Source organism: Lacerta agilis, chromosome 3 (genome assembly GCF_009819535.1).
Source record: "Lacerta agilis isolate rLacAgi1 chromosome 3, rLacAgi1.pri, whole genome shotgun sequence".
Classification (NCBI taxonomy): Eukaryota; Metazoa; Chordata; class Lepidosauria; order Squamata; family Lacertidae; genus Lacerta; species Lacerta agilis.
Genome location: NC_046314.1, coordinates 74545471 through 74570921, shown reverse-complemented (window position 1 = coordinate 74570921; position 25451 = coordinate 74545471). Strand labels below are relative to the sequence as shown.

General features: G+C 41.2%; 1 protein-coding gene across 2 annotated transcripts in view; it reads right to left on the bottom strand.

Annotated features, from left to right (window-relative positions):
- Positions 1-25451, bottom strand: part of MTR (5-methyltetrahydrofolate-homocysteine methyltransferase) — a 61400-nt gene that overhangs the window by 15207 nt on the left and 20742 nt on the right. Inside the window, exons 9-23 of one of the 2 annotated variants that reach the window (XM_033144340.1) lie at positions 22891-22991; positions 20532-20593; positions 19564-19631; positions 17880-17959; positions 16646-16758; positions 15803-15943; positions 14575-14760; positions 13892-14071; positions 12066-12182; positions 11834-11974; positions 9012-9101; positions 6380-6532; positions 4694-4801; positions 1575-1675; positions 952-1019 (exon numbers count right to left, since the gene is read on the bottom strand). In XM_033144340.1, coding sequence (XP_033000231.1) covers positions 952-1019; positions 1575-1675; positions 4694-4801; positions 6380-6532; positions 9012-9101; positions 11834-11974; positions 12066-12182; positions 13892-14071; positions 14575-14760; positions 15803-15943; positions 16646-16758; positions 17880-17959; positions 19564-19631; positions 20532-20593; positions 22891-22991 — 1709 coding nt within the window. The remainder of the gene's footprint in view (positions 1-951; positions 1020-1574; positions 1676-4693; positions 4802-6379; positions 6533-9011; positions 9102-11833; positions 11975-12065; positions 12183-13891; positions 14072-14574; positions 14761-15802; positions 15944-16645; positions 16759-17879; positions 17960-19563; positions 19632-20531; positions 20594-22890; positions 22992-25451) is intronic. The other variant, XM_033144341.1, reaches the window with a different exon arrangement.

The window sequence follows — 25451 nt, the reverse complement described above, 5'->3', positions numbered from 1 at the left end:
TAACATTTCACTGCCCTAGACATAGTTCCAGGACAGTGGTGGGAAAACCACTGTCCCTCCAGATGTTGTAAGAGCCCAACTCCCAACAGGCTTATGCAGGGCTGGAAAAAGGGACTGTGCCATTGCCCCTCCCTGCCCCATCCTCCACAGTGGCACACTCCACCTCTTTCTCTTCCTCATCCTGTTCCCCATTGCCTTGGTTTGTTTTCTGCATTGCCACATGATGACATCAGAGAGAATGTTGGGGCACACTATTTTGCTTTCCCAACCAGTTGAGAAAATTGCTCCATTCCACCTTATGACTGGGCCAGCGCTGAGCCCAGACAGCATGGCCAACAGCCAGGGATTATGGGAATTGTAGCCCACAACTTCTGGAGAGACACACGTTTCCAGTCCTGCTCTCAGCACTCTATTAATCTGTGAAAGGGGTATCAATGAAATATACAAGATCCAGAATATCTGCCTGGCACCAACATTATTATGCTTTTGCTGCCAAGCAAATATACTTTTACTCCTCCAGGATTTTAATGTAACATGATGTAACTTTCTTAAAACGTCGATTTCTGTAAGGTGGTATACAAATCTTTTAAATACATAAAACACAACTGTAGTCTGTAACATTTTAGGAGGTAAAAGGATTCAGTACACCTCTGAATTAAAAGCTATTAAGAAAGACCAGAAAAAAAACACATACAAACTCCAACAGATCCAGATCAACCCATTATTTGTTACTCAAAGCCACAGCACGCCTGTTTTTTCCAACCTCCTAGAGGCATCTTAGTAATTGAAGTTCAAACAAACCAGAGATTGTACTGATCTATCTGCTCAACATTTCCCCAAGATTACTGAAAATTAACCTTTCAAGATGCAAATTCAAGATCATAATTTCAATGTGTGGGTTTTTTTGTTTTTTTTTTTTAAGACTGACGAATGGTGATGAAGCTCTCATACCTGCTTTGTTCTCAAGAGCAGCTCTGAGTATCTTGTCACATGGCGTCATGACTCCCAAATCAATAACTCTGGAGGGGGAGGGAAAATGGTACTTTGCTAGTCATCATGTGTATGTGCTTAATTAATCCATTTCTGCTATAAGGTATTATGAAGATCACTTATCCTGTTAGGAAGGCCAAAGGGAACAGCATTTGGCTTTTAATCTTTCCAGACAGCTGAGCAGCCAGACACCAGCCTTTCCCCAGCACTTAGCACTTTACTGCCCAACCACTCCATCAAACCCCCTCCCCCCATTCTGAGCTGCTACAATTGCTCAAGACAAGCGTATCTGGCCTGCATCTGAACCTGATTCCATGGCCTGCAACTTCTTCCCTTGGAAACAACAGGTATGACTGGGGAAATACTGTGGTACTAGGGGAACCAATTCCCTCTGCAACTCCTGGTTCTGTTTAGGACAAATTGCTCATCTGTCAAGTACGGCTGACTCATAGAACTAGCAGCTTAGTCAAAATGTTGTACGCCCCACTCAAAGAAGGTGATTCTAATATGCCCAGTGACAATACAAAGCATGCGGGGGGGAGGGGGAACGGGACCCACCAGGGCATGAGGTCTAGTCTAATTACCTGAAATTATTGCAGCCCAGAACAACTCCCACAATGTTCTTGCCAATGTCATGCACGTCACCTTTCACAGTAGCTAACACAATTGTGCCATTGTAGGGGTCCTGCAAGAGTTAAAACAAAATCTGCAGGATTTATGAATATTTCCCGTCTGAGCAATCTGCACAGTATAAATGGCTGGTTTATTGAAGCAGCTGTTATTACCAGCTTTTTTAAAGGCAGAAACAAATATTTATCAATCATGTAGCATAGTTGTTTTTTGTATAAAAATATATGTCTTCCTTATGGGCTTCTCATGGGCATCTATTCTAGATGGCCACTCCATCAACAGAATGCTGGACTAAGTAGGCCTTTGGTCTGATACAGCTATTACTGTACTATTACTATTACTGTACAGGTAATTTAACTACGGTAATCACAGGATGGAAGGCGTAACAGAAAGAATGAGCATGGCTTCAACAAACAACCCATTTGCAGAGCTCCCTAATTGGTCACTGAAAGAAAATATGTTCATTGAGGAGAAGTAGCTGCTAATACTTCATAGCATTCCTGTGGGGTCGTCTACAGGGTTCCTTCTTTCTCTACTATAATAGTCGAGCGATAGCCAAGGATGTGCCCTCCAGATGTTGTTGGCTACAACTCCCATGGCCCCTAATCCCTGGCTTTGCTGGCTAGAGTTGATGCAAGTAATCCCTACATCTGGAGGACACTAGCATTGATTACCTCTGAATTAGGCTTTTGGAAGAGACCTATTCCCCCCCCCCGCCCCAAGGCTGTGCTAACTCAATTTGTGCAAAACCCTTTTTGAGCTGCACCTAAGGATGGCGCATCCAACTGTTTAAACCTGCATCTGCCCCAATCATGCAGATGGCAAAGAGTGGGGAGTCCAGTTTTAACAGGACTCACATTCGAAATCCAATGGCGGGGGAACATGGAGGGGTAGGAATTGGGAAGTTCTGACAATGTGGCTTATTTGCCCCATAGTCCAGGATGTGCCTGAACCCCTTTTGTTGTGCATCCATTGTGTTTTCCAAATCTGTGCCTCTAGCCCAAGTTTTATACATGGATGAAACACACCTGGGCTCAAAACAAAACTGGATGTGCAATCTAGGCCTTTAAAATCTTTTACATCACCTATGATCTTTAATAAACAAACAACAACAACGATAATATTTGATGCCTGAGAAACACTGTATTTACTACAATGATTAATCTCCTCTGTCTTCCTAAAATGTAGAGGTTTGGGGAGAATTGAACATTCGAGACTATGCCAAGTGACTGCGCCATCCAGCATCATTCTGCATTGAATTCATGAACACTCAAAAGCCTGCACAGCTGGGGCAGAAAGGCACATTCATTTAATCAAGCTGAAAGAAAACAAGTAAGTATAGTGGACCGGTCCAGCAATGATTGCAGATCTAATTGGTGATGGAAATCCTACAAACAAACAGGAATGAAGTAGTGAAGGAGAAGGGGGGGGGGGGAAATCACCCAACCGCAGACAGTGCTGCAATGTGGACCAGGACATGCGTTTGATTTAAAGATGTCTTCTACGTAAAAACAAGACCATTTCAAGCATTAAATGAATTGGAGCATTCTAATACTGGGCAGAGAACCAAATAGCTTTCCTTTTCGATCCTGGCACAAGCCTGCAGGCACAAGCGTTCATTCTAAAACATAATAACCAGTGCTCTATATTTGCTGATGTTCTGGCACTACAGTTACTGCTCTGGGGATAACTGCACTCCAGAGAGAAGCCATGCCAGCAGATATGTATATTATTTTAATGCAGGACAGCAGTGTTTTCTCATTGTTAATGCACACTATTCAGGGGCTAACAGAATCTCTCTCTCTTATTGTTTGCTAGCAATAGCATCCAGAATTTTCTGTAGCACCAACCAAGCAATAATACAGGATTGGCCAAATTCTGTAAACATATACACATTTCCCCATTTAAGTACCAGTACACCTATAAGATAAAGACGCACACCCCAGTAGAACTCCTAAGCTAGCTATCGGTTGTTTTAAATGTTTCCCATAGCCTTTTTCTTTTTGGTCTTAGCTCATTCTGGTTTCTTACCCAAATGTCAAAGACAGCGTAAAAGTCTCAGTTTGTTCCAAAATCCAATACAACCCTCGCAACAATTGGAACTACAAGAACAATTGCTGTCATTTAATTTTCACACTTGTTAGGAATGAAATATCCTGCTATAGCAACAATCTTCAGGTTCTTTCGAGCCCTATGATTATTTCCAATATAGGAGCAACTAAACACCAGTTTGACATATGCTTCCCAAGGAGGCACAGATCTGTATGTAAAAACAGGAGGTGTTCCATTCTGGAGAGCATTTCACCATGTTGTTGTCATGTGATCAGTTTCCTCTTGGGAATCAACCTCAAGGGGGGGGGGGGAATGGTGCCAGTCCAAGGCAGATAAAGCTGTGCAAATGGCTCAGCCCTTGTGGTGCCAAAAAGCACCCTCCCCAAAGTAGTTTTTCATCTTAAAAACAAATAATTGTTCTCTGTGTGTGTGTGTGTGTGTGTGTGTGTGTTTAATAAACCAGCCTCTTGTAAATTGTTTTAATGTGCAGTCATACAAATAGCTCAAAGAGCTCTTCAGAACAACATACGCCATAAAAAGGCAGACACCAACCAGAAGCATAGAACAGGTAAAGTGGACGAGGAGATCAGGTTTTGCTATGGGAGGTGTGTGTAGCATTTGAAGAGGAAAGGCGGAGGGAAGCTGGGCTCCGCCCACTGAGACAAAAAGGCATGCTTTTATATCTGTCTGCACGCGCCCCAAGGTATTTGGTGAAAGTGCATGCAATGTCCAGGACAATTAGGTGCAGAGTTTATCATGATGGATCTCTGTGCAGCACTGGCTACTGTTACTTACTGGGCACCTGTTTTTATTGGGGAAAGTGTCAAAAGGCAAATTTTATATGTTACAACCAACCACTTGTTTCCAAAAGCAAATCTACTTGTCTGTTTTACAGAGATTGCCGCAACCAGCAATATGAATACCTGCCTCACAATAAATTTTGCTATAACCTGCAAGGCTCTAACACAACCATGGAAAAAATTCATTAAATAGAACCAAACAATGTAGTGTGAAAACTTGCCTCTTCTTCTGTGGAACCTGACAATGCACGCATTTCCTCTCTTTCCTTTTCCATGAAGGGAATCAGATGACCAACAGCCTTCTTCATAACACGAGCAGATTTGATAACCTGGATGCCCAGATTCAAGGGAAGAACCAATTACAGCTACGTGTTTAGCTAAGAGTTCATTTAAAAAACAAAAAAACAAACCACCACCTCGATCCATCATGCAAATTAGACCAGACTATCAATAACCTCCAATTAAAAACACACTTTAGTATCTTCCCTAGCCTCTGCTGCCTAGAAACTCCTGCACTGATCATATTAACATGCCTCCATGCTGCTTAGCCCATTCACAGATCCATTTCTATGGGCTTGCTCAATCATTGTGTTGGGCTGTTGGCCAAGAAATGTGAATCAATACCTGGATTAATGGAATGCCATTGGACAACGGTCTGCAAATGTAAGGAGAGCCCACATCAGCTAAGCTGGCCCTACTATGAGGCACAAGTGCTTTTGAGGAACTTGTAGATAAAACTAGAAATAAATTAACCAAAAAAATGAACAACCCGTACCACTATACTAAGAGAGAGTACCAAGACAAGGAATAGACAAATTAAAAGAATTATGCTGCAAGCTGACCTGCCAGAATATAGTAGTGGATAACAGCATATCTAGAAAGCTACTAGTCTAGAAGGAATTGTTGCTCATCTTGGAAGGCTGAATATAGGAATGCCCATAGCTATTAGGGAAGATGAAAACAACATCCATTTCACTGTTTAGGATATGCCTAGCTTCTTGAACTGTGGAATAGTGGAGGGACCATTGATCAGTGGTATAGCACACTCTTTGCATGCAGAAGATTCCAGGTTCATTCTCTGGCATCTCTAGTTAAAATGGACTCAGTTAGCAGGTGACAGGAGAGTCACTGCCATAAATATTATACAATGCTGTTTTGTTTTGTTTTGTTTTGTTTTGTTTTACTATTCTGTTGGGAGCCACCCAGAGTGGCTGGGGAAACCCAACCACATTGGTGGGGTATAAATAATACAATACAATACAATACAATACAATACAATACAATACAATACAATACAATACAGTGGTACCTCTGGTTAAGAACTTAATTCGTTCTGGAGGTCCGTTCTTAACCTGAAACAGTTCTTAACCTGAGGTACCACTTTAGCTAATGGGGCCTGCCGCCACCGCGTGATTTCTGTTCTTATCCTGAGGTAAAGTTCTTAACCCAGGGTACTACTTCCGGGTTAGCCGAGTCTGTAACCCGAAGTGTTTGTAACCCGAAGCGTTTGTTACCCAAGGTACCACTGTACAATACAATCAGTGCTTTTTTCTGGGGGGATGCAGGGATACACATACCCCTAAACATTTTGTGAATTTAAGTTTGGCCTCATTGAGGGGCAGTATTTCAATATGAGTAGGAAATTGAGTACCCCTAACATATTTTTTAGAGAAAAAAAGCACTTAATAAAATACAATACTAATACTAAAACTAATGATGATGATGTAGCCTGATCTGGTATAAAACAACTTCTGTGTTTTACTGGTACAATTCAGATGAAGCCATTGTCTGGGGCACACCCTAGGTGGAACAGGCTATTGGTCTGGTAATTAATTTATACATAAATCATTCATTTTCATAGATAACTTATTAATGGTTAATAGAAAATTCTCATCATTCTTCTTTACCTGTGGTAGAAACATCTTGCCAGCTCCAAAAAGATCACCAACTGTTTTCATGCCATTCATCAGAGGCCCCTCAATTATATTCAGAGGTCTGGGATACTTTTCTTTGTTTAACCTAGCTTCTTCTGTGTCTTCAACCACATACTTATCAATACCCTGGGGGTGGGGAAAGAGAGACATAGTATTAGTGTGCTCATGCACTGCTAAAATAAGCATAATCATATTACACTAACCAAAGTGGGGAGCTGCAGAGTCTCCGAAAAACAAGGAAAGGACAGGGGCAAAGCAGAGAGAGTAAATTCTCCCTCCTCTTTATCTACATACAGCTGCTTTTGCTGGAAGTCTGCAGGAGGAAGGACTGGGTCTTCACCAGCAGACACAAACACAGCCCACCTCTATGAAGGAGTGTTACAGAGCGTCACATGGCAGCGAACAAATATGAAGTCAAAGAAAGTCATCAACGAGTGAAACAAATCAGCAACAGAAACCAAACATTATACAAGCAACATCAAATCCAAGTTGAAAGCGGCAGAAAACTTTTTCAGGAGTGAGTCTGACAAAACAGGAAATGAGAAGGCCACTCATAGGTATCCCAGGAGCGGGTGGCCCTGTTCTTAATTGCCTCAATTTAAAAGGGAGGGGGCACTTCAAGAAACACTTCTGAAGGAAGTTTTAAAGAGTGACAGGTATCTGAAGAAGTGTGCATGCACACGAAAGCTCATACCAGGAACAAACTCAGTTGGTCTCTAAGGTGCTACTGGAAAGAATTTTTGATTTTGTTTTGAAGATGGTTCTTCAGTTGTTCTGTTGATACCACAACCCTCTTCACACTTGTAGCCTGAGGTACGCTCAGTAAGGCCAAGTGGGGAAAAAACCAGTTAAGCCAAAATGAGCTTAGTCGGTTGCTTTCAACCTCAGTTTAAAATCTGTACCACTTTCTTTCCTCCTTGAGCGTAAGTCTGGATTGATATTTAAGATAAGTAAAGATAAAGTTGGGAAATTAGATTTTTGTTGTTATCTAAAAGAAAGACAGACAGTTACACCTGTGGTGATTTTTCTCATATACAGATGTTTTAATATCAGCTTTTCATTTTATATGTTACTAGCTGACCTGGCCACGCCTTGCTGTGGCTGATTTGGTGAAATGGAAAAGTATAGTATAAAAGAGAAAGCGTATGGTTTTGAATACCTTATTTTGCTGAAGTGTAGGATTTCCAATGTCTGTTGTGGTGTTCCGTTTTTGTCTTTGTGCATACAACTTCTTATTACTGTTATTCCAGTTTGGAGGTGTTTTGTTATGATTGTCTTTACGGGTTGTTTTGACGTTTTTGATGTGTCTCTGGAGCTGGGCGAGGTGAGGCAATAAATGGCGGATGGGGCTTTGCTGGTCTGCGTGGCTCGGCTCTGTACAGGCGGTGGAGCCGCTGTCGGAAACTCGCCGCCTTTGGAGCAGGGCGAGGTGACGCCATAAATGGCGGGCGGGGCTTTGCCGGTCTGCACAGCTTGGCTTTGTACAGGCGGTGGAAGTGGTGTTGGAAACTCGCTGTGTGTGGAGCTGGGTGAAGTGAGGCCACAAATGCCGGATGCAGCTTTGCTGCCCGGCCTGGCTATGTGTAGGTGAAGGCAACAGCAATGTTTCTGGGCGATCTGCCTTTCCATTGGATGGTGGCAGTGACGTCCGAAGAAGAGGAGGAGGGGGTAGAGATAGTTGTACTGTGCTGTAGCTTCTAACGTCCTGTGGAGGGCGCTAATTTTTTTTGCCCAAAATCATATTTTTACCTATTAAAAATGTGGTATCTGTACAATCTAATTATGTATGATCACTCCCATATGGCCATAGAATGTTGTGTCCAAATATGAGCAAAATCGGTCAAGCGGTTACGGAGCAAGGCGATCGCAAACAAACACCCAACTTGAACATTTATATAGATATAGATATAACAAGAGTTGACTTGCGGCTGATACAGCCTTAGAATAACATAATCAGCAAAACCACCCATGGTAGGAGTCAGTAAGCAATACATTTGTAATCACCGTGATTGCAAGGAGTTGTTGCAAGGTTATCTCAGGTGAACAGATTTTCCAGATTTCATTACCTGTGAATTACAAGGTTGTGTGTCTTGGAAAGCTGGCTTGTACAATTTTGCAACGTTGTGAAGTACATGGGTTGCATCTAACATTAGTTCTGCACCGAATGGACCCACTAAAATTAACGGACATGACTAACTCAGGTCCATTAATTTCAGTGCATCTATCAGAGTATAACTTGATACAACCCTATGTCTGTAAGAAGTGGCTAATATTCACTCATTTCCAGTCATTAAGAGAAGTCTTGCCAAACACGTTTCTACCTGAATTCTATCTGTATTCCTCCTTCCATCACAAAGAAATCCTGGGAGGATTTAAGTTGGACAGGCTAAGAATATTACATTGACACCTTCCAACAACCTTCTCCTCAAATCATTCTTCAATCAAGGAATACAGGTAATTATAAGAACCCAATTTTTTTAAAATCTACTCTTTAGAGGTTCAAAGTGCTTGGTAATAAGGAAGTATACAAAATTATAATTTAAGTAGAGTCTGTTTGAAGAGAACAGACATTGGCTTTGATATGGAAAAACACATAAAAAATCACCTTGACAAGGGCATACTCCAGTCTTTCTTCTACAGAGCCATTTCTCCATTCATCCGTCTGTATCACTTTCTTTCCTCCTTGAGCATGAGTCTGGATTGGAAAATTAGATTTTTGTTGTAATAATAATAATAATAATAATAATAATAATAATAATAATAATAATAAATGCCTTCTTTAAAAAAGAAAAAGAAAAACTTGAAAGCATTTGCCATTTGGAATCATACAGCCTGAGTCCCCTCTCAAGTGGAGACGTCTGGCCCAAGGAAAAGATACAGACTAAAAGCCTTTTTTTCCAGCATTCCAGATACATTCTGTAGATGGAAGGCTGATTGGATGAGGACTTAAGTAGGTGGTGAATGCACAGTCTTTCATACATAATAGTTCACTCTATTCCATTCATTGGCTCTGCCCCTGCATGCATTCAGGATAAGGGCTGAACTGCATACAAACTATATACGCAAGTCTCCATCTGCATGACTGAGAAGGCTTGGAATAGGAGCATTCCTGATCACAAGCTCAGAGCCAAGGTGCGTACAGCAGCAAGGAGGAACCTCCAGCCTATAGGCCAGATCTGGCCTACCAGCACTCTCCATCCGGCTTGCTAGGCCTCTGCTGTCATGCCATGCCTATTTTGATCCTGAATAAAGCCTTTTCTCTGTGCTGAAAAAAGACTCCCCTTTCCCATCACACAAAGAGAAAATGATGCAAATCTGGCTATGTAGGAACCCTCTTGCATGGTCAATTTGCTTAAATGAGTGAGTGTTTGTGTGTGTGTGAGAAAGAGAACGAGGTGTGCATGTCTGAAAATGTGATGTGCGTGAGTGAGAGAGAGGGAGAGAGAATGTGATATTTGTGTATGTGAGAAAGGGTTGCATGTTCTGGCTGTGCCCACTTTGTGTTTGAGCACCGCCCACTTTGAGCATGTTGTTTCTGACTATTTCCTCTGGATCCCTGCCTTCCAATCACTAACTTGTGCTCAAGATATTTTAATGTAGATGGTTTTTGAACCCATGTAAACAGACAAGGCTAAATATTGCTTTACACTAACCATTTAAAGGTATTTCCTTCTGAAGAGGCAAGGCATCGAACCATAAGTGGCTCATCAATAGAAAAAGATATGCCTCAAGGACTGAAGCTTTGGATTTCTATTTCTGGGAATTTAATTTAAATTAACTTTATCCCTGGCCAACCTAACAGTTCTATTTCAATAACATAACAAATTAATTTGGCTTTGGTACAGTTCCTGTTGGCTATAGTTTATGTTCTGTCACGTAATGGATCACTAATGAATCAAAATCTGTACTTCATCAGCTTAAGAAAGCACCTCATTCTAAATCCCCTTCAACCTCACATTACCTAAGGCACCTTCAGAGAGAACCAGGAGAACTTCGGGAGGCTGTTTGGTGGCAGCAAGTACTTCAAATGGGGTGGGGTGGGGAGGCAGGGTACAAAAGAGGGGTACAACCTGTTGTGGCCAGATGGGCCCATGATGACACTCCTCATGTGGGAGTTGCTCCAACCCCCTTAATCATCCTGGTTGCCTGTTGTGAGCCTTTCAAGTTCTGTAATATCCATTTTGAGCTGAGGCGATCAGAACGTACACAGTATGCCAAGTGAGGTCCCAACATAGATTTGTATAATGGCATTATGATATCAGCTGTTTTATTTTCAAAAAGTTTCCTATTTAGCCCTAGCATGGAAGCTGCAATTTTCACAGCTGCCACACGCTGGGTCAACATCTCCATTGAGCTATTCAAAGCAACCCCCAAGGCCTCATTCTTGGGCCAGTCATTGCCAGTCCAGAGCCCATTAACATATATATTAGAAATCTCTATCAGCCCTCTTAGGCTGGACTGAGGGGTACTGAAACTGTTCCCCTTATAGCAGGCAGAAATTAGGGTCTTTACAGTGTCCAAAACTCCAAGCACAGCTCTAACAGGAGAAAAAGCAGCTTGGAAGAAGTCTGAGCTGTTTTCTCATTAAATAGGCTAGGGTTTACCAAAGGAGCAGTAACTTTATTCCCTCCTTTGAGAGCTTCTAAGCATAATTATTCTTGCCTTAGGGGGAAATGCTCATTTAACAAGCTACAAAATATTAACATTGAAACACACGTCCAGAAGAATCCTATGGTATAGTCTTCCTGAGTCTATACCACTCGAGAATGATGTGGGGGAATTGTATGATTGAATGCTCAAAACCTCCCTGCCTGTGGGTAGCTATACTATCAAGGAAACAGGTACTAGTTTAGAAAGTTAGAAGAAAAGGGCAAAGTATTACTTAGGGTAATATTCCAATCGTATTTGCGCGCGCGCGCACACACACACAGCATTCTGAAATGGTATTGTCACTATAGGCTAGACACTGAGATTCTTCAGAGTGTGTACCTTGGTTCTTAATAACACTGAATGTTGTATAAACAAGCATGTATACACTTTCATATTAAAACAGTATGCTTTAATATAACAACAGTGCACGCAGAACACAGAGACTGCATAATTATCAAATATGGTTTTCTCCAGGTATTTCTTACTATGCTTATATCTCGCTCTTCCTTTGGAAAAAAAATATCCACAGGACTGCCAGACAACTTTCCCTCCAGGCTCAGACCTGCTTATCTTTGACATATAACATTATTATGTGCCCTTAGAATATCCCCCCCCCCCACCTCCCAATGTGATTTTGCATCTTGGCAGAAAAATTGCGCCACTCACCAAGGAAGACAAATACATAAAGAATTTATTTATTTTTAATCCCCAAGGTTCAATGTTTGAATGCCACGGCTTGCATTTTAAAAAAGAAAGCAGGCAAAACATAAACATTACCTGGGCGTAACGCAGAAGCTTCTCTGTGGCCTCTGGATCCTTATTCCAAATCAAATCTTCACACAACTGCAACAGCTCCTTGTGGATATCATCATACACAGGCAAGTTTCCCGCATTCACAATCCCCATGTCCAATCCATACTGACAATACAGGAACAGGAGAGGGAAGATAATGAATACTACAAGATATGCATTCTGATCAGAAGCTGTTTTGTCAAAATGCTCACATTACCTTAATGGCATGGTACAGAAAAACTCCATGCATTGCTTCTCGAATAGCTTCCATTCCCCGAAAGGAAAAAGACAGATTGGAAAGGCCTCCACTTATTTTGGCTCCAGGCAGAGTTTCCTGACAACAATAGGATAAGCAGCAAAGCTCATGATAAAAACCTATTTTCGTATCAGAGGCCTAAGGGCCATCAGTGAATTCATGAAGCACATCTTTGTGGTCTAAAGGACAGTGAGCTACCCAGGCACATAGCAGTGTCTGGGCACCATAGAAACAGCAGGTGAAAAACAGCTATCACTCCAGGCAAGATTTCTCTCAAACATAGCCTATCCCACATTCAAGGCTGTGCATTGTCCCACTTGGATTATTTTAACATTCTATTTGCTATTCCTCATGGATAAGGTGCGAAAATCCTTCAAAACAGGAGCTGGTCAGTCTACAGATTACCATAGATAACTTGCTCATTTATTTCCCGTAAGTTAACCTTACATTCATTAAACTACGTAATTTCACCTCTGACTTTACATGGCCATATTAGAGCCAGATGTATCTGCATGACTATGAGACATAATAATCCAGTAGATAGAAGACTGTAACTAGACAGTGGAAATATGAGTTAAGAGTCCCATCTCAAGGCTACTTCACTACAAAATTCCTATAAGATTATTAATTCACAGGCTGCAGAGACAGAGGAACAGAGATCCCAACATGCTATCATACACAGATGTAAATCACTGCACATATGCCTGCAGAGGAGCTGCAATTAGCTTACTAGCACATGCAAACAGTTATTTATATGAACATTGACTCCTCACATGTTAAGTTACTGTGTGTGTTTATATTGTAAATAATTTCTACCCAGCCCTTGTTGCCTGTGAAGCACAAGCTGGCCAACCTGAGCTCCTTCAGGAGGAAGGGTGAGATAAATCAAATAAATAATAACAACAATTTTGGGAGATCATACTCCTTTGTCCTATATCATGATCTGTCAAATCATAATATTGGCCTACCTTGCAGGGGTGGTGCAAACATAAATAAAGGAATTCTTATTCTTGCTTTTAGCCCCCTCGGCTTTAGAAAGAAAGTGGGTTATAAATCCACACCAATAAAGATGGAAATAGGTAATTGCTATACAGTGGTGCCTCGCAGACGAAATTAATTCGTTCTGCGAGTGCTGCCATATAGCGAATTTTTCGTCTTGCGAAGCACCAACGGGGGAATAGCGGTTTGACGGGGGGGGGGGGAATCGGAAATTTTTTCGTCTTGCGAGGCAAGCCCATTGAAAAATTCGTCTTGCGAAACAGCCTTTCGCTAGCGAATGCCTTTCGTCTAGCGAGTTTTTCGTCTAGCAAGGCATTCATCTAGCGGGGTACCACTGTATTTTTGCCCTTTAATTACAAGTAACATATGCGCACACACATTTATAATAAAGTATTTGAAGGAGATCCTGTTCAGAGTACAATCAAATTAGAGATAGAATACACTGCAATAATGGAGCTTGTGCTAATTAAATGAGGCAGCTTTCACGTAGCTTGTCAAAGACCTTTTGGCTAATCTGCCAACATTTTGCTAAAATTGCCCCATTTAATTACTATAAGTATATTTACACTACAGATAATTGTCTGGGATATTTTTAGACTGATATATAATTTATAATATCTTTGCTATCCGAAGCAGGGCTGAGGAGCTAGTACAGTATGAAGAGAGCTGCATCATTCCACACAGGCCATTGCTTATATTCTGGTGTGCTCCCCTTCTCCCTCCACCACAATACTTTAAATAATAATCAAACCCCACCCCACCCCCATTAAAGAACTCCGTAGACTCACTTTTATGGTTTTAGTCGCATTGATAAAGTTAATTGCATACAGATTGTGTTCCTCCATTCCAGTACCTATGGTAAGAATGTTGGGATCAAAAATGATATCGTTCGGATTAAAGCCCACTTTGTTCACTAGGAGGTGGTAGGCTCTGGTGCAGATCGAAATTTTTTCGTCAGATTCAGTGGCCTGAAAAGGGGGGGGAGGGGAGAGAGAGGAAAAAAAGGGAGAAGGAAAGGTAAGTTTCCTGTCTGCAAGGTTTGACCAGTGAATCTCTTATCTTCCATGTTACATCAAGGCACCAATGAGCTTATTATCTGAGTGGATGATAATTTCAATATCCCTTTATCAATTCTGTTATTCAGGGGTGTATCATATTCTGTTAGCTCCTCATTTCCTGCTGGTTTGGTTCCCAGATGGCATACAGACCATATATTTAAAGCTCATTACTTCCCCCACTTTTCTGGGAACTGCAGTTTGTTAAGGGTGCTGAGAATTGTAGCTCAGTGAGGAGTAAATGACAGTTCAAATATTTCTGGGGGGGGGGGAAAGCCATGCTCTTTAAGTGTGCAGTAAATGTGTTATGTATATGCTGCCCCCCTCAACTCCTTTAGTACTCCGGATTGTGGATATAACAAAAATATTATGGGACTTTCCTCAAAGTCAGCAAGGTATGTTAAAGTGGTACTGACCTGACCCACTTCATCAAAAGCCATAACTACCACAGCTGCTCCATATTTCTTTATTTTTCTCGCTTTTGCCAGGAAGTCGTCTTCGCCTTCCTTCAGACTGATGCTGTTCACTATGCATTTTCCTTGGCAACACTTCAACCCAGCCTCTATCACTGCGAAATTTGAAGAATCTATACAGAGCGGCACCTGATACAGGGGAAGCAGTGGGGGGGGGAGTGCAAATTTACAAGTTAGCTACTTTTTTCTTTCTCAAAAACTAAAACATCAACAGAAAAATGTCACCACAGTGTTGATGTTTTCTAACCTGTTGTGTAGTTATGCATATAAAAAATAATGTTGACAATCCATGGTTAAAAGGAACACCAAGGAACTTACGGACATTGCATGCAACTTCCAACAGTGTGGTTGATCATCCCAGTTTGTTTCCCTTAAACCATAGATCAGACTAGCAACAATTTCAGGTTTGCACAGAATGCTTTGCTTTTCATTTATGTAGTACAGTCGTACCTTGGATCCCGAATGCCTTGCAAGTTGAACATTTTGGTTCCTGAACGCCGCAAACCCGGAAGTGAGTGTTCCAGTTTGTGAACATTCTTTGGAACTGAACATCTGATGGGGCTTCCAATTGGCTGCAGGAGCTTCCTGCAGCCAATCAAAAGTCTCACTTTGGTTTCTGAACATTTTGGAGGTTGAACGGATTTCCGGAACAGATTCTGTTCAACTTCCTAGGTATGACTGTACTCTTCACGGTGAGCCATCTGCATTTCAAACTGTTGCAGTCCTTCAAAAGAAGAAAAGGAAGAATCCTCCCGACCAATAATAACACAGCACTTCAAAATGTTTCCCTGATATTTATTTTTTTCCTTTGAACATTTAGACATTTCAGCAGCAATACAGGAGTATTACTGCAACATTTATGTACTCTACATCACCACATGAGCAGAGCCAATTGCAAAGGTTCTGACTACACCATAGTCACCTGGCTAGGATCAGGGGTAATGACTGGGTGGTTGAGAACCCTTGTACATCTTGGTGGGACCACTAGCGTTACAGCAGTGCCATGGGGTGAACTTTCAGGAAAGTTGCAACTCGGTAGAAATGCAGTCACTAAATACTGTCTGTAGCCTTAAGAGATTATTATTAATGCCGTATACGCCCCTCCCCCAATTTGCAGCTCTATCTGCAAGAACACCTGTTTTAATCTGACATCAGAAGTTGTGCATACAACCTTGGCAATGTCAGGTTCTGAAGCAATGAAGTTGCAGAATCTGGCCATAGCACATGGCCCATCCAGCATCCCGTCGTCCATATTGAGATCCAAAATTTGAGCTCCCATCTCAACCTGGGCCTTGGCTACACTCAGGGCATCCTAAAAAGGGATCACAGAAAAATTATTTTTTATAAGTATAGTAAAGGCCTAAGTTGGGCCTTGCATTAGTGAGTCCTTTTTATATTCCTCTTTGTTGCCGATCATTTCCAATTATGAATTACATCAAACAGCTCCCCACTCCCTTAAAACTAAAACTCTACACATTAATATAAATGTGTTTCCCATCCTCTCTTGTCTTATGCAGATTCCTCTTCTCTTTATTAAGGGCTCGGCTCCACACAACATATTGGACTGAAATAGTTTCTTGGGCCAAAGCGAAGCCCCATTTGCACATAACCGTAGGAGTCTGGGAGCTTCTTTCCTGCAGCTTATTCCCACACTGCCCTAGTAATATATCACTTCAGAAACCCTGCAGGCAGAAGCAACAATGTGGAACCTGTGTGGAAGTCAGGAATCCATGAGTCCTTTCTTTCAGTTGTCCAAGCACAGCTGAAGCTCACACTTCCAGAAATTCAAATGCTTGAGTACTTTGGTGCCTATTAACAAAAATGCTTCCATGGTAGGCCTTTCACCTTTACAAGAGAAGTGCCTCAACACTTTTTTTTCACGCTGAACCAAATAAGTACACTTCCACCAACTGCATGGAAAAAAAGTTCCCTGCCGATAACTTATCTACCACAAGCTGAATATGCAAATTCTTAAAATATGTTAAGTCAGAGACAAACTAAGTTGAATGCTTACTTCATAATTGCCGGCCATGATGAGTTTGGCAAACCTTCGTGATCCTGCAACATTGCAGCGTTCACCAATGTTCACAAAGTTGGTGTACTGCCCAATCCTGAAGGGTTCCAAGCCTTGAAAGGGGGGAAAAACAATCAACACAAGTTAAAAAACAGAAATGCAACCTACCGCAATTCACATAAAGCCCCTGTATAGCAGATGTAACTCATATGCAAAGCATAATGAGCTATGCTTTAGATTTACAAGAATATACAGGCAACTCCCATTTTCCGAGTGTTTGATGCACTTGCAACCATGCACATGCAGAAGAGGGTGGAACAGGGCAGGCTGACACACGCATGATGACCCGGAATGTAACCCGCACATGAATGGAGGGTTGCCTGTACTCTTCTTTGTATTTATGCGACTAATGGAACAAGCCTGTCCTCTACATGGATGGAAAAAAGCACTAATTCCCCTTGCAACTGCAGAATGCAGGTATGACTAGTGTACCAAAGTTTACTATTTATTGATAAAGAATACTTGTAAAGCATTTTGATTTTTTATAAATGAAAGAGCGGGATACAACAGTTATATAAAGACCACATAAAAAGTTAAAATCACAGGTCATCTGCTAACTATTGCAGACAATGTTTTCATGATTGTCTGCATAAGCTTCGCAGCATAGAAAGGTTTTCAACAAATAGTTTGAAGGCTAAAACAGAAGGTTCCTGTTGAATCGCTATTGAAAAAGTACTCCACAGGACTGGGCCAATGACAGTTAGGGCTTGGGTTTTGTGCCGATATCAAATGAGCCTCTCCAACTCAGGGGTCAGAAAATGATGCTCGTACACGTGGTCTCAGTGGTCAAGCTGGCATACAAGGGCTCAAGTGGTCCCTATGCTAGCCTGGACCTTGAACCTGGCTTGGTAGTAAATGGACAGCCAGTGCAGATGTTCTAACAATGGTGTTGCATGTTGTCAGCCATGTGCCCCCATCAGCAGTTTGGCTGCTCCATTCTGCACCAGCGGCAGCTTCTGGAGCAGGAACAAGGGCAGCCCCACATAGAGTGCATTGAAATAATCCAGCCTTGAGTTTACCTCTCAGTTTAACAGCTAGTCTATAACGGCAGGAATTACATATGCATTCCCAGCAGTATATAGATATCTCAAGGTAAATCAGCAAAGTAAGGCATTCTAAAATATACTTTAACAGAATGCGAATCAGGACAGCTGGATACATCAGTCTTTCTCACCTGAGAGCAGCATGTAGCCTTCTGAAAAGGAGGAGGCAGGAATGCGAGGCTTGCATGTCTTTACTGCTTCAGCTATCTTCCTGAATTACAAAACAGCAAAACACAAAATAGCAGTTCAGAGCTTTACAAGTATGGATTATTTTCAACTAGAACATGTTAAGAGACCAATACATATTTGCTTATTACAGTCCCCTCTCACGTCTCCTCTAAGGAGCTCACAGGAGTGTACTAGATAGATAGATAGATAATGCAACTCTTAGTAAAAACAGTAATTAACATACTAACCTTTGAACACCACCCAAGAAATACTGAAGAGTGCCCAAAATTGCCTGTATAATTAATTTTTGTGACAAGAAGGCATTGCTTGCAATACCTGACATCCAGAAGTTAACTGCTCCAGATAAAATGATTATGTAAGCTGGCTCTTAATCAGGCAGAAGTTATTAACAGCGAAAAGCTATGTGCCCTGCGCCAATACTCATTCTCTTCAGTTTTCCACCATATTTTTATTTTATTGGCATCCTATGAGCATTCAGGCATACACAGTAACACAAAATGCTTGTGGCCACTTAATTCCTCAAGTACTCCCTCAAGTACTACCTTCCATTCCCCCATGAAGCCTTAAAATTCAGCTCCATCACTTTTTATTACAAGAGAAAGATGGCTAAACTCTTGCCATCAGGGAAGAAATAGAGAGGTTTTCCAATTAACTTTATAAGGAGATTGCTGAAATACATTTTACCAAAGTAGCAATAGCTGAACAAATATTTAATTTAATTAACTTAATTAGCAGTGGTTTCATGCATCACTCAATCAACATTTTCTGCAACTGGCACACAAGTCCTTTAAATCCCGAAGGGGAAAGAAAAAGATTGCTTAGCCTGAAGGACAATGAATGTAAATTTTCCTGAAATGGTTGTCACCACACATCTGCAGTCTGAAACTCCTGGTTCTGGAATATATCTGGGGGCTATTCCTCCTCTTAGAATATGGATCATGAATGTGTGGCCCTCCAGATGTTGTTGGGCTCCAGCTCCTATCAGCCCCAGCCAGCATAGCCAATGGTCAGCATTGTTGAGAGTTGTAATCTAACAACATCTAGAGGGCCACACATTCCCTACCCTTAGATCTCTCATATGTTGATGGATTTCCCTGGTTCACCCATCAGGTGGACTGCATGAAGAAACCCCAGTGCCTCATGAACCTCTACACAAATTCCAGATCAGCCCAAATCAGGGGAGACACTTTGTACAACATTGATCAGAACCAAAGACATGGGCCAGTCCTCCATCAGAAGATTCCTCTGCAAGAGGCCCCATGAAGGAACTTGTTGAGATACACAGTAGTTGCTGTGACCAACACACTTGGTGAATAACCTTCCAAGGACATGCCACCTTGCTGTGACTAGTCTCTCCAAGCCACCTTTACCAGGACAAGGTATGCAGTGACCACTATTGACAAGGTGCTCAGCCAGAGATGTCCCAAGGCTGATTTGCACATAATAAACACACCGTTGTGGTGGTTGCTATGTAAGGGAAACAGAATCAGCTCTCCTTCATTTTCCAGCAACCTGGAATGTGTCTAGGACCCCTAAACTGTGCAGAACCAAACTGCCCCATCCTCCAAACAGCTTCTTTGGTTGTCTGCATTGATGGCTGAAACTAATGTTAATGTATCAAGTTACCAGATATGCGCTGGAGTGGTTCCACAGCAGCCACCAACTATGTTCACCAAACCATCTAAGGCAAAATCCTGCAGATAAGGGAAAACAGTATTTAGATATAATTGAACTAGGGGAGCTGGTGGGGATGAATTAACAGCAATATAAAAGTAGCATGTCACATACTACTGGTAAGAGCCCAATTAGTGCAGTAGGACCTTCAAATGATTCCTGCTAGCTAACAAGAATGTAGCTGGAGCTGCCCACACAACCACATTTGGAAAAAAAAATCTCATCTTCAAACAGTCACATTCACCTTTTCCCCCCAAGTGTGTGTTTGAAATATAGATCTATATTATTTCTGGGAAGCCTGCTTCAAGTTCTGCTTGCTTAAGAGCTCCACTTCCTTCCTAGTCACCAATGTAGCACTTCAGGATTGGAGATGAATTACTACGCTGGCAACTCCACTCTCCGCCTGACTGAAGGCTTAAGCGCTATCCTGAACCAAGTCACTTTTTGCATAGGTACCTCCTTGTATTTTACACAGCCCCATATCCTTCAGCACAATCAAAGCAAAGCCCCTCAATGCTATTATCAAGCAGCTGTCTGGGTCATGTGAGGTTCCTATAAACCATCTCCATCTGTCCTTCTTGTGAGTCTACATGTCTAGCAACATGTCTTCCATAATCTGAGATCAACACGGACAAACTTGGGATCCTGAACCAGCAGCCACATTCCATAAGGCTGCAATCCCATAAAATGTATTTACCTATGAGTAAGCCCCATTGAACATGATATGACTTTCTTCTGAGTAGACAAATACAGGGTTTGATTTACATGCAAATATTTTTCCCTCTACAGTTGGAAGAAATAAATACACATATTATTCATAGCTGTCAACTTTTCCCTTTTCTTGTGAGGAATTCTAAATGGAATAAAGGAATTTCCCTTTAAAAAGGGGAAAAGTTGACAGCTATAATATTATCCCCTACCTTTAGGTGCTTGGCAGTCACTTCAGGTGTTTCATCATAACCACCAAAGGTGTTTGGAAGACCTGAAAAAATATTAGAAAGTGCTTGAACCTCACATGATCTTTAGGTAACTTTTCACATGATCTATAGGTAACTATAGGGGAGTTTTGTTTCCATTTATTATTTCAGCTGGATAATACAATTTATAATTTGCTCGATAACACACATCCACATGCATCTGGCACATCCATATACATAAATCTTAGGAAGTTTTTCTTCTGAGAGGTTTGGTAAAAGGTCTTAACTTCTAAAGCTTTGATCTGCTTAAAAAGAAAAAATCATCAATGCAGCTGTAGTTTTCAATGGGATTAATGAGTATGTGCTACATTGCTAATAAATAAAAAACTCATTAGTCTTTTCTTAATTAGATTTTCCCAGGCAACAACCTGCCTTAGCTTTAAAATATTAGCTTTTCAAGGTTATTTATTATTCCCAGGTTTTCCCTCCCTTTCTTTCTAAAAACGAATGTCCTTTTTCACTAAAACATCAGCAAATGCATTAGCAGAATGGAGAAGCAGTTGTTTCAGGTAGGCACCAATTTAAGTGTCATCCAAAGATTCATTCACATATTTTTCCACAGAAAATGTTTGCTTACCACAGAAAATAACAGTATGTAACCAATTATACATCAAAATTAGTGCTTCAAATTTCAAGCACACAGACTTTACTGTAAGACATCACAATACCAAGGAAGCATTACAAGAGCGGGATCAAAATGTTCATTCATATCAACTCAGCCCCTAAACCTACTATCAAGAGTTTTTATCAAGGCTCTTTTCATCATAAATCTGCCTCGCTTGGAGGTTTAATATCTGTTATGAGCTTCTGGACTGAAGTCACTTCCATTCAGATACAGGCAAGGCTTTAGGAGATGTACAAATGGAACAACCACTGAGAGTTTGTGACATACTTCCTAAGCCCTGCAAAAGGTTATAATGACCTTCTTTTGTTCGTTCCCACATCCTCCAATGGGAGGGAAATAAAAATTCCAGCTCTCTGAAAGAAAAAAAAGATACAGGCAAGGCGAACTGGAAATAGGGTTCCTATTCTGAACAACATTATACTCCATTTTCCAGTTCTGGCTGCTGACATCATATTCTCCAGGGCTCTCTCACACACACACAAACAGAGGAACAAAGACCTTGGATAAACCATATACAATCTGGAGCCAGTATGGGGCAGACTATTTTAATACTGATTGTGCTACCTTGGATATTTTATTTTTAAAAAGCAGGACATAAATCTTGGTTGGCCGATATATTTAAAACAACGAAAGTGTCAAAATGGACCAGGCAAATCCACACAACCATGAATTTCACTGGGGAACCTTGCGCCAGTCACTGTATCCCAGCCTAATCTACTGTGGATACAAGGGCAATATATAGAAAATCCATTAATAAGTCCTAAATCACATCAGGTCTCTTCTGTAGCAGAAAATTCCTAGAGCTGCCCAACATGATGAGATCCAAAGTACATCTCTGCCCCTGAGCTTGTGTGCAATGCTTATTCAAAAGGATCCAGGATAGTTTTTATAAGGGGATGCGCACACATGCAGTAGTGGTGGAAAAGGGGATGGGGCATTCCATCAGTTCTGCTTTAAGACCAGCTTCTTCTGACCCTGATTGGTTTCCATTCCAGTTGGTCATTGCAAAAAACAAAAACTTAATTTTAAGAACTGGTGCCAGTTTGTTTTGCCCCCTCTTCCCTCTACATCTCTTTCTCCTTTTGTGTCATGTTGTTTGGACTGCAAGTCTGCAGACAGGGTCTGTCTTTATTTTAAGTAAACTGCTATGGGGATCTCTTCAGCAGGGTAAGAAAGACTCTAAAATAAATAAAGAGCAGGGGTAAACAAATTGCAAGGCAAGAGCTTTCACTCTGCATGAGCTCCGATTTACAACCTTGAAATGTATCACTGGATCCCATTTTGCGCCTTGCCTATAATCCAGATTTCCTAAATGCAAAGAGGTATGAAGAATGTGGCTGCATAATGGACAGCCTAATAGCACCTAGTCTTCATACAGCTAAGACACAGCCACTGCTCATCTATCCCATCATGACGTAACCAGACAGTGGAGAGACAGAAAGGTATCAACCAGCAGCTGGAGCAGGCCCCCTCCAAGGGTGCTTCCATATGTTCAAACCATAATAACTGTCTTGAATTTGGCAGGGTTTTACCACGCAGCTTCATTTGCATAACAATTAAGTTGACTGCAGATAACATAATTATGAAGTAAGCTGTTGCAGCTGTATTAAAAATGCACATCATGTTGATTTACAAGATTTATCACTTATTGATAAGCAAAAACAGAACTGCCCATACCTGCATTGGGGTAGCAAATAATGTAGGCTGTTGTACACTTCCCAATAGCTTCAATGAAGGGCCTCATTTCCACTGCCCCCAAGGCACAGTTTAGTCCGATGCTAGAAAGACCAATACAGATTATAGATATGCATGTAGATGTATTATTTGTTTTGACTGATACACAAAAAAACAATCCTGAAAATACTAGTTTGTTACAAACAACCTGCTGATAAAAAATGAATCATTCAGACACCCACAAAGTCCCAAGTTGTGATCTGAGGGCACATGATACACCCAACTTGCTGAAGCTAAGCAGGTCTGTCTGGTCAGTGGCTGGAGGAGACCACTTGAGATCACCACAAATATGAGGTTGAAGTCACAAAAGCCTACTATCAAATCACCTACCTGGCTATTTTCCTCCTTTTGATAATATTTTTAAACCAGGGAAGAGCTTGAGTATACATCTGCCTAATATGCCTAGGGATGGTGTTAAGATTGTGTAATTGAATTATTCACCTTTGATTCTTCTGAGACAGATTTTTTTTTACCACAGAAATAGCTTCAGCAGCCTCTCACCAGGTTATTAATGTAAACATCTGCATCAGAGATATGAACAAAGTCAGGTCTTAAGCTCAAATTCTAAGCAGAGGTTCTCTCCTCAGATCTCAAATACAGTTGAATAAAAGGATGTTTCCTGTGGTAACTTGTTTCATCCTATCAAACTGAGGAACCCAACAATTAAGTACCAACACCAGAACTAGAAAAATTCTTAGGCCCCATCTGAACTATATGTTTAAAGCAGTATTGTATTATTTTAAACAGTCCTTGCTTTCCCTAAATAATCCTGGTAATTGTATTTTATTATAGGTGCTGAGAGTTCTTATTAGACCACTATTCCCCTCACAGAGCTACAGTTCTCAGAGTGGTTTAACAATCAATCTCTCTTGCCAGGAAACTCTGAAAAGATTAATGATGAAAACAACAAGCTCGTAAGTCTGACATATTGTGCATCTAGCCCATGAGTGGCAATACATTTGTTTGTGTGTTTGTTTGTTGAAATGTTTATAAACTGCTATTCATTTTTAAAAAATCAGTGTTTTTTACTATTATACATAAGACAGTACAAGAAAGTCCATATATAAAAAAGTTAAAATCAGAAGTCAGCTAACTATTATGGAAAGGTGTATTCTTAATTGCCTGCATAAGCTTAATGGAAGAGTTTTCAGCTTAAAGCGGAAGAGTTACTGGAGACCACAAACAGAAATTATTGAATACTTGCTACCCAAGATTCTGGAGTTCAAATTCTGGAGTTCAGATATGCAATATGTAAACTCTTCCACTAACAAGCATCTTTTCTGTTCTGAAAGCCAACAGCAGCAGCAAAATCCTTCCTGGGGCCACGTTGGAAAGAACCAACAGTAAACAAGAATCCTGAGATGTGTGTGCCAAATGAATAGCTCATTGCAGTTACAGGTTATTGCAGTGTTAGCATTCTCATTCCTCTTTCCCAGTAAGGCATTATGATGTCTCTGAACACCAGAGACCACCCTGATCTAGAGATGGCCAGTGTAGTTCTTTCTCTGAAGCTAGGCACATTTCATCCTGGACCTGGCTAGTACCTACACTGTTGAGGAACCCCTGGCCTACTGCAGATCTTCTTCTGGAAGCTCTGCAGTAGCTTCTCTGCGGTAGCTAGAAGCTTATTCAGCCCACACTGTCTAAGATAAGAAGATGTATGTGGTTATCAGCTTAGCAAGATCACTAACATTTCTGACCTCTTTGGCTTGACCCACAAGCAAACAGCTGACATATTTTAAGCTAATCAAATAATTTAAAAAGCGGTTTTATGCAATTACTTGTATAATAGGTCTCCACACAGCTACACACACACACACACACACGCACACACACATTACATTATTACATTGATTAGAACGGCTGTCCAAAAAAAGAGAAAAATGAACAAGAAAGGGGGACCATTTAAAACAAAACAAAAAAACCTGGATTTAACTTATAGACCCATTACTCAACAAATGCTGGAGCACAGATAAGGATAGTGAATGCTGCCATCCTTATCAAACCACAGATAAATACCATTTCACTCTATGCTGCTAAATCATGGTTGATTTATAAGCTTCCGCCTTCTTTCTCTTTGGCTCGGGCTCCTTTTTCACCTTAAGCTGCTGAATTTCTCTCTTCGTCATTTCACCACCATCTGTCTCTGTTTGTCTCTACAAGCCTCATCTGGTGATCTCCCTGAAGCTCCAGAGTGGCAAGAGTGTAAGGAGGAAGGCAGGCCCCAAAATGACTTAAGAATGCTTATATTATCACTGTGAATCGTGTACCTAGCCCTTTTCTGTAATTCCCACTGGAAGTTATAAAAGGTTGCACTTAAAAAACAACAACAGATCAGTGCATTGGTCCTGAGCACTGGCGTAAGGAATGAACAAACCTTTTGCCTCCAAGGGACACAAACGGCAGTGGGTGGGCAGTTGGAAGCCCCATGTCAGCAGATGTGGTCAGAGCACGTCACATACTCACACTCACGTAGGATTCACAAATGGAGAACGACACATGGG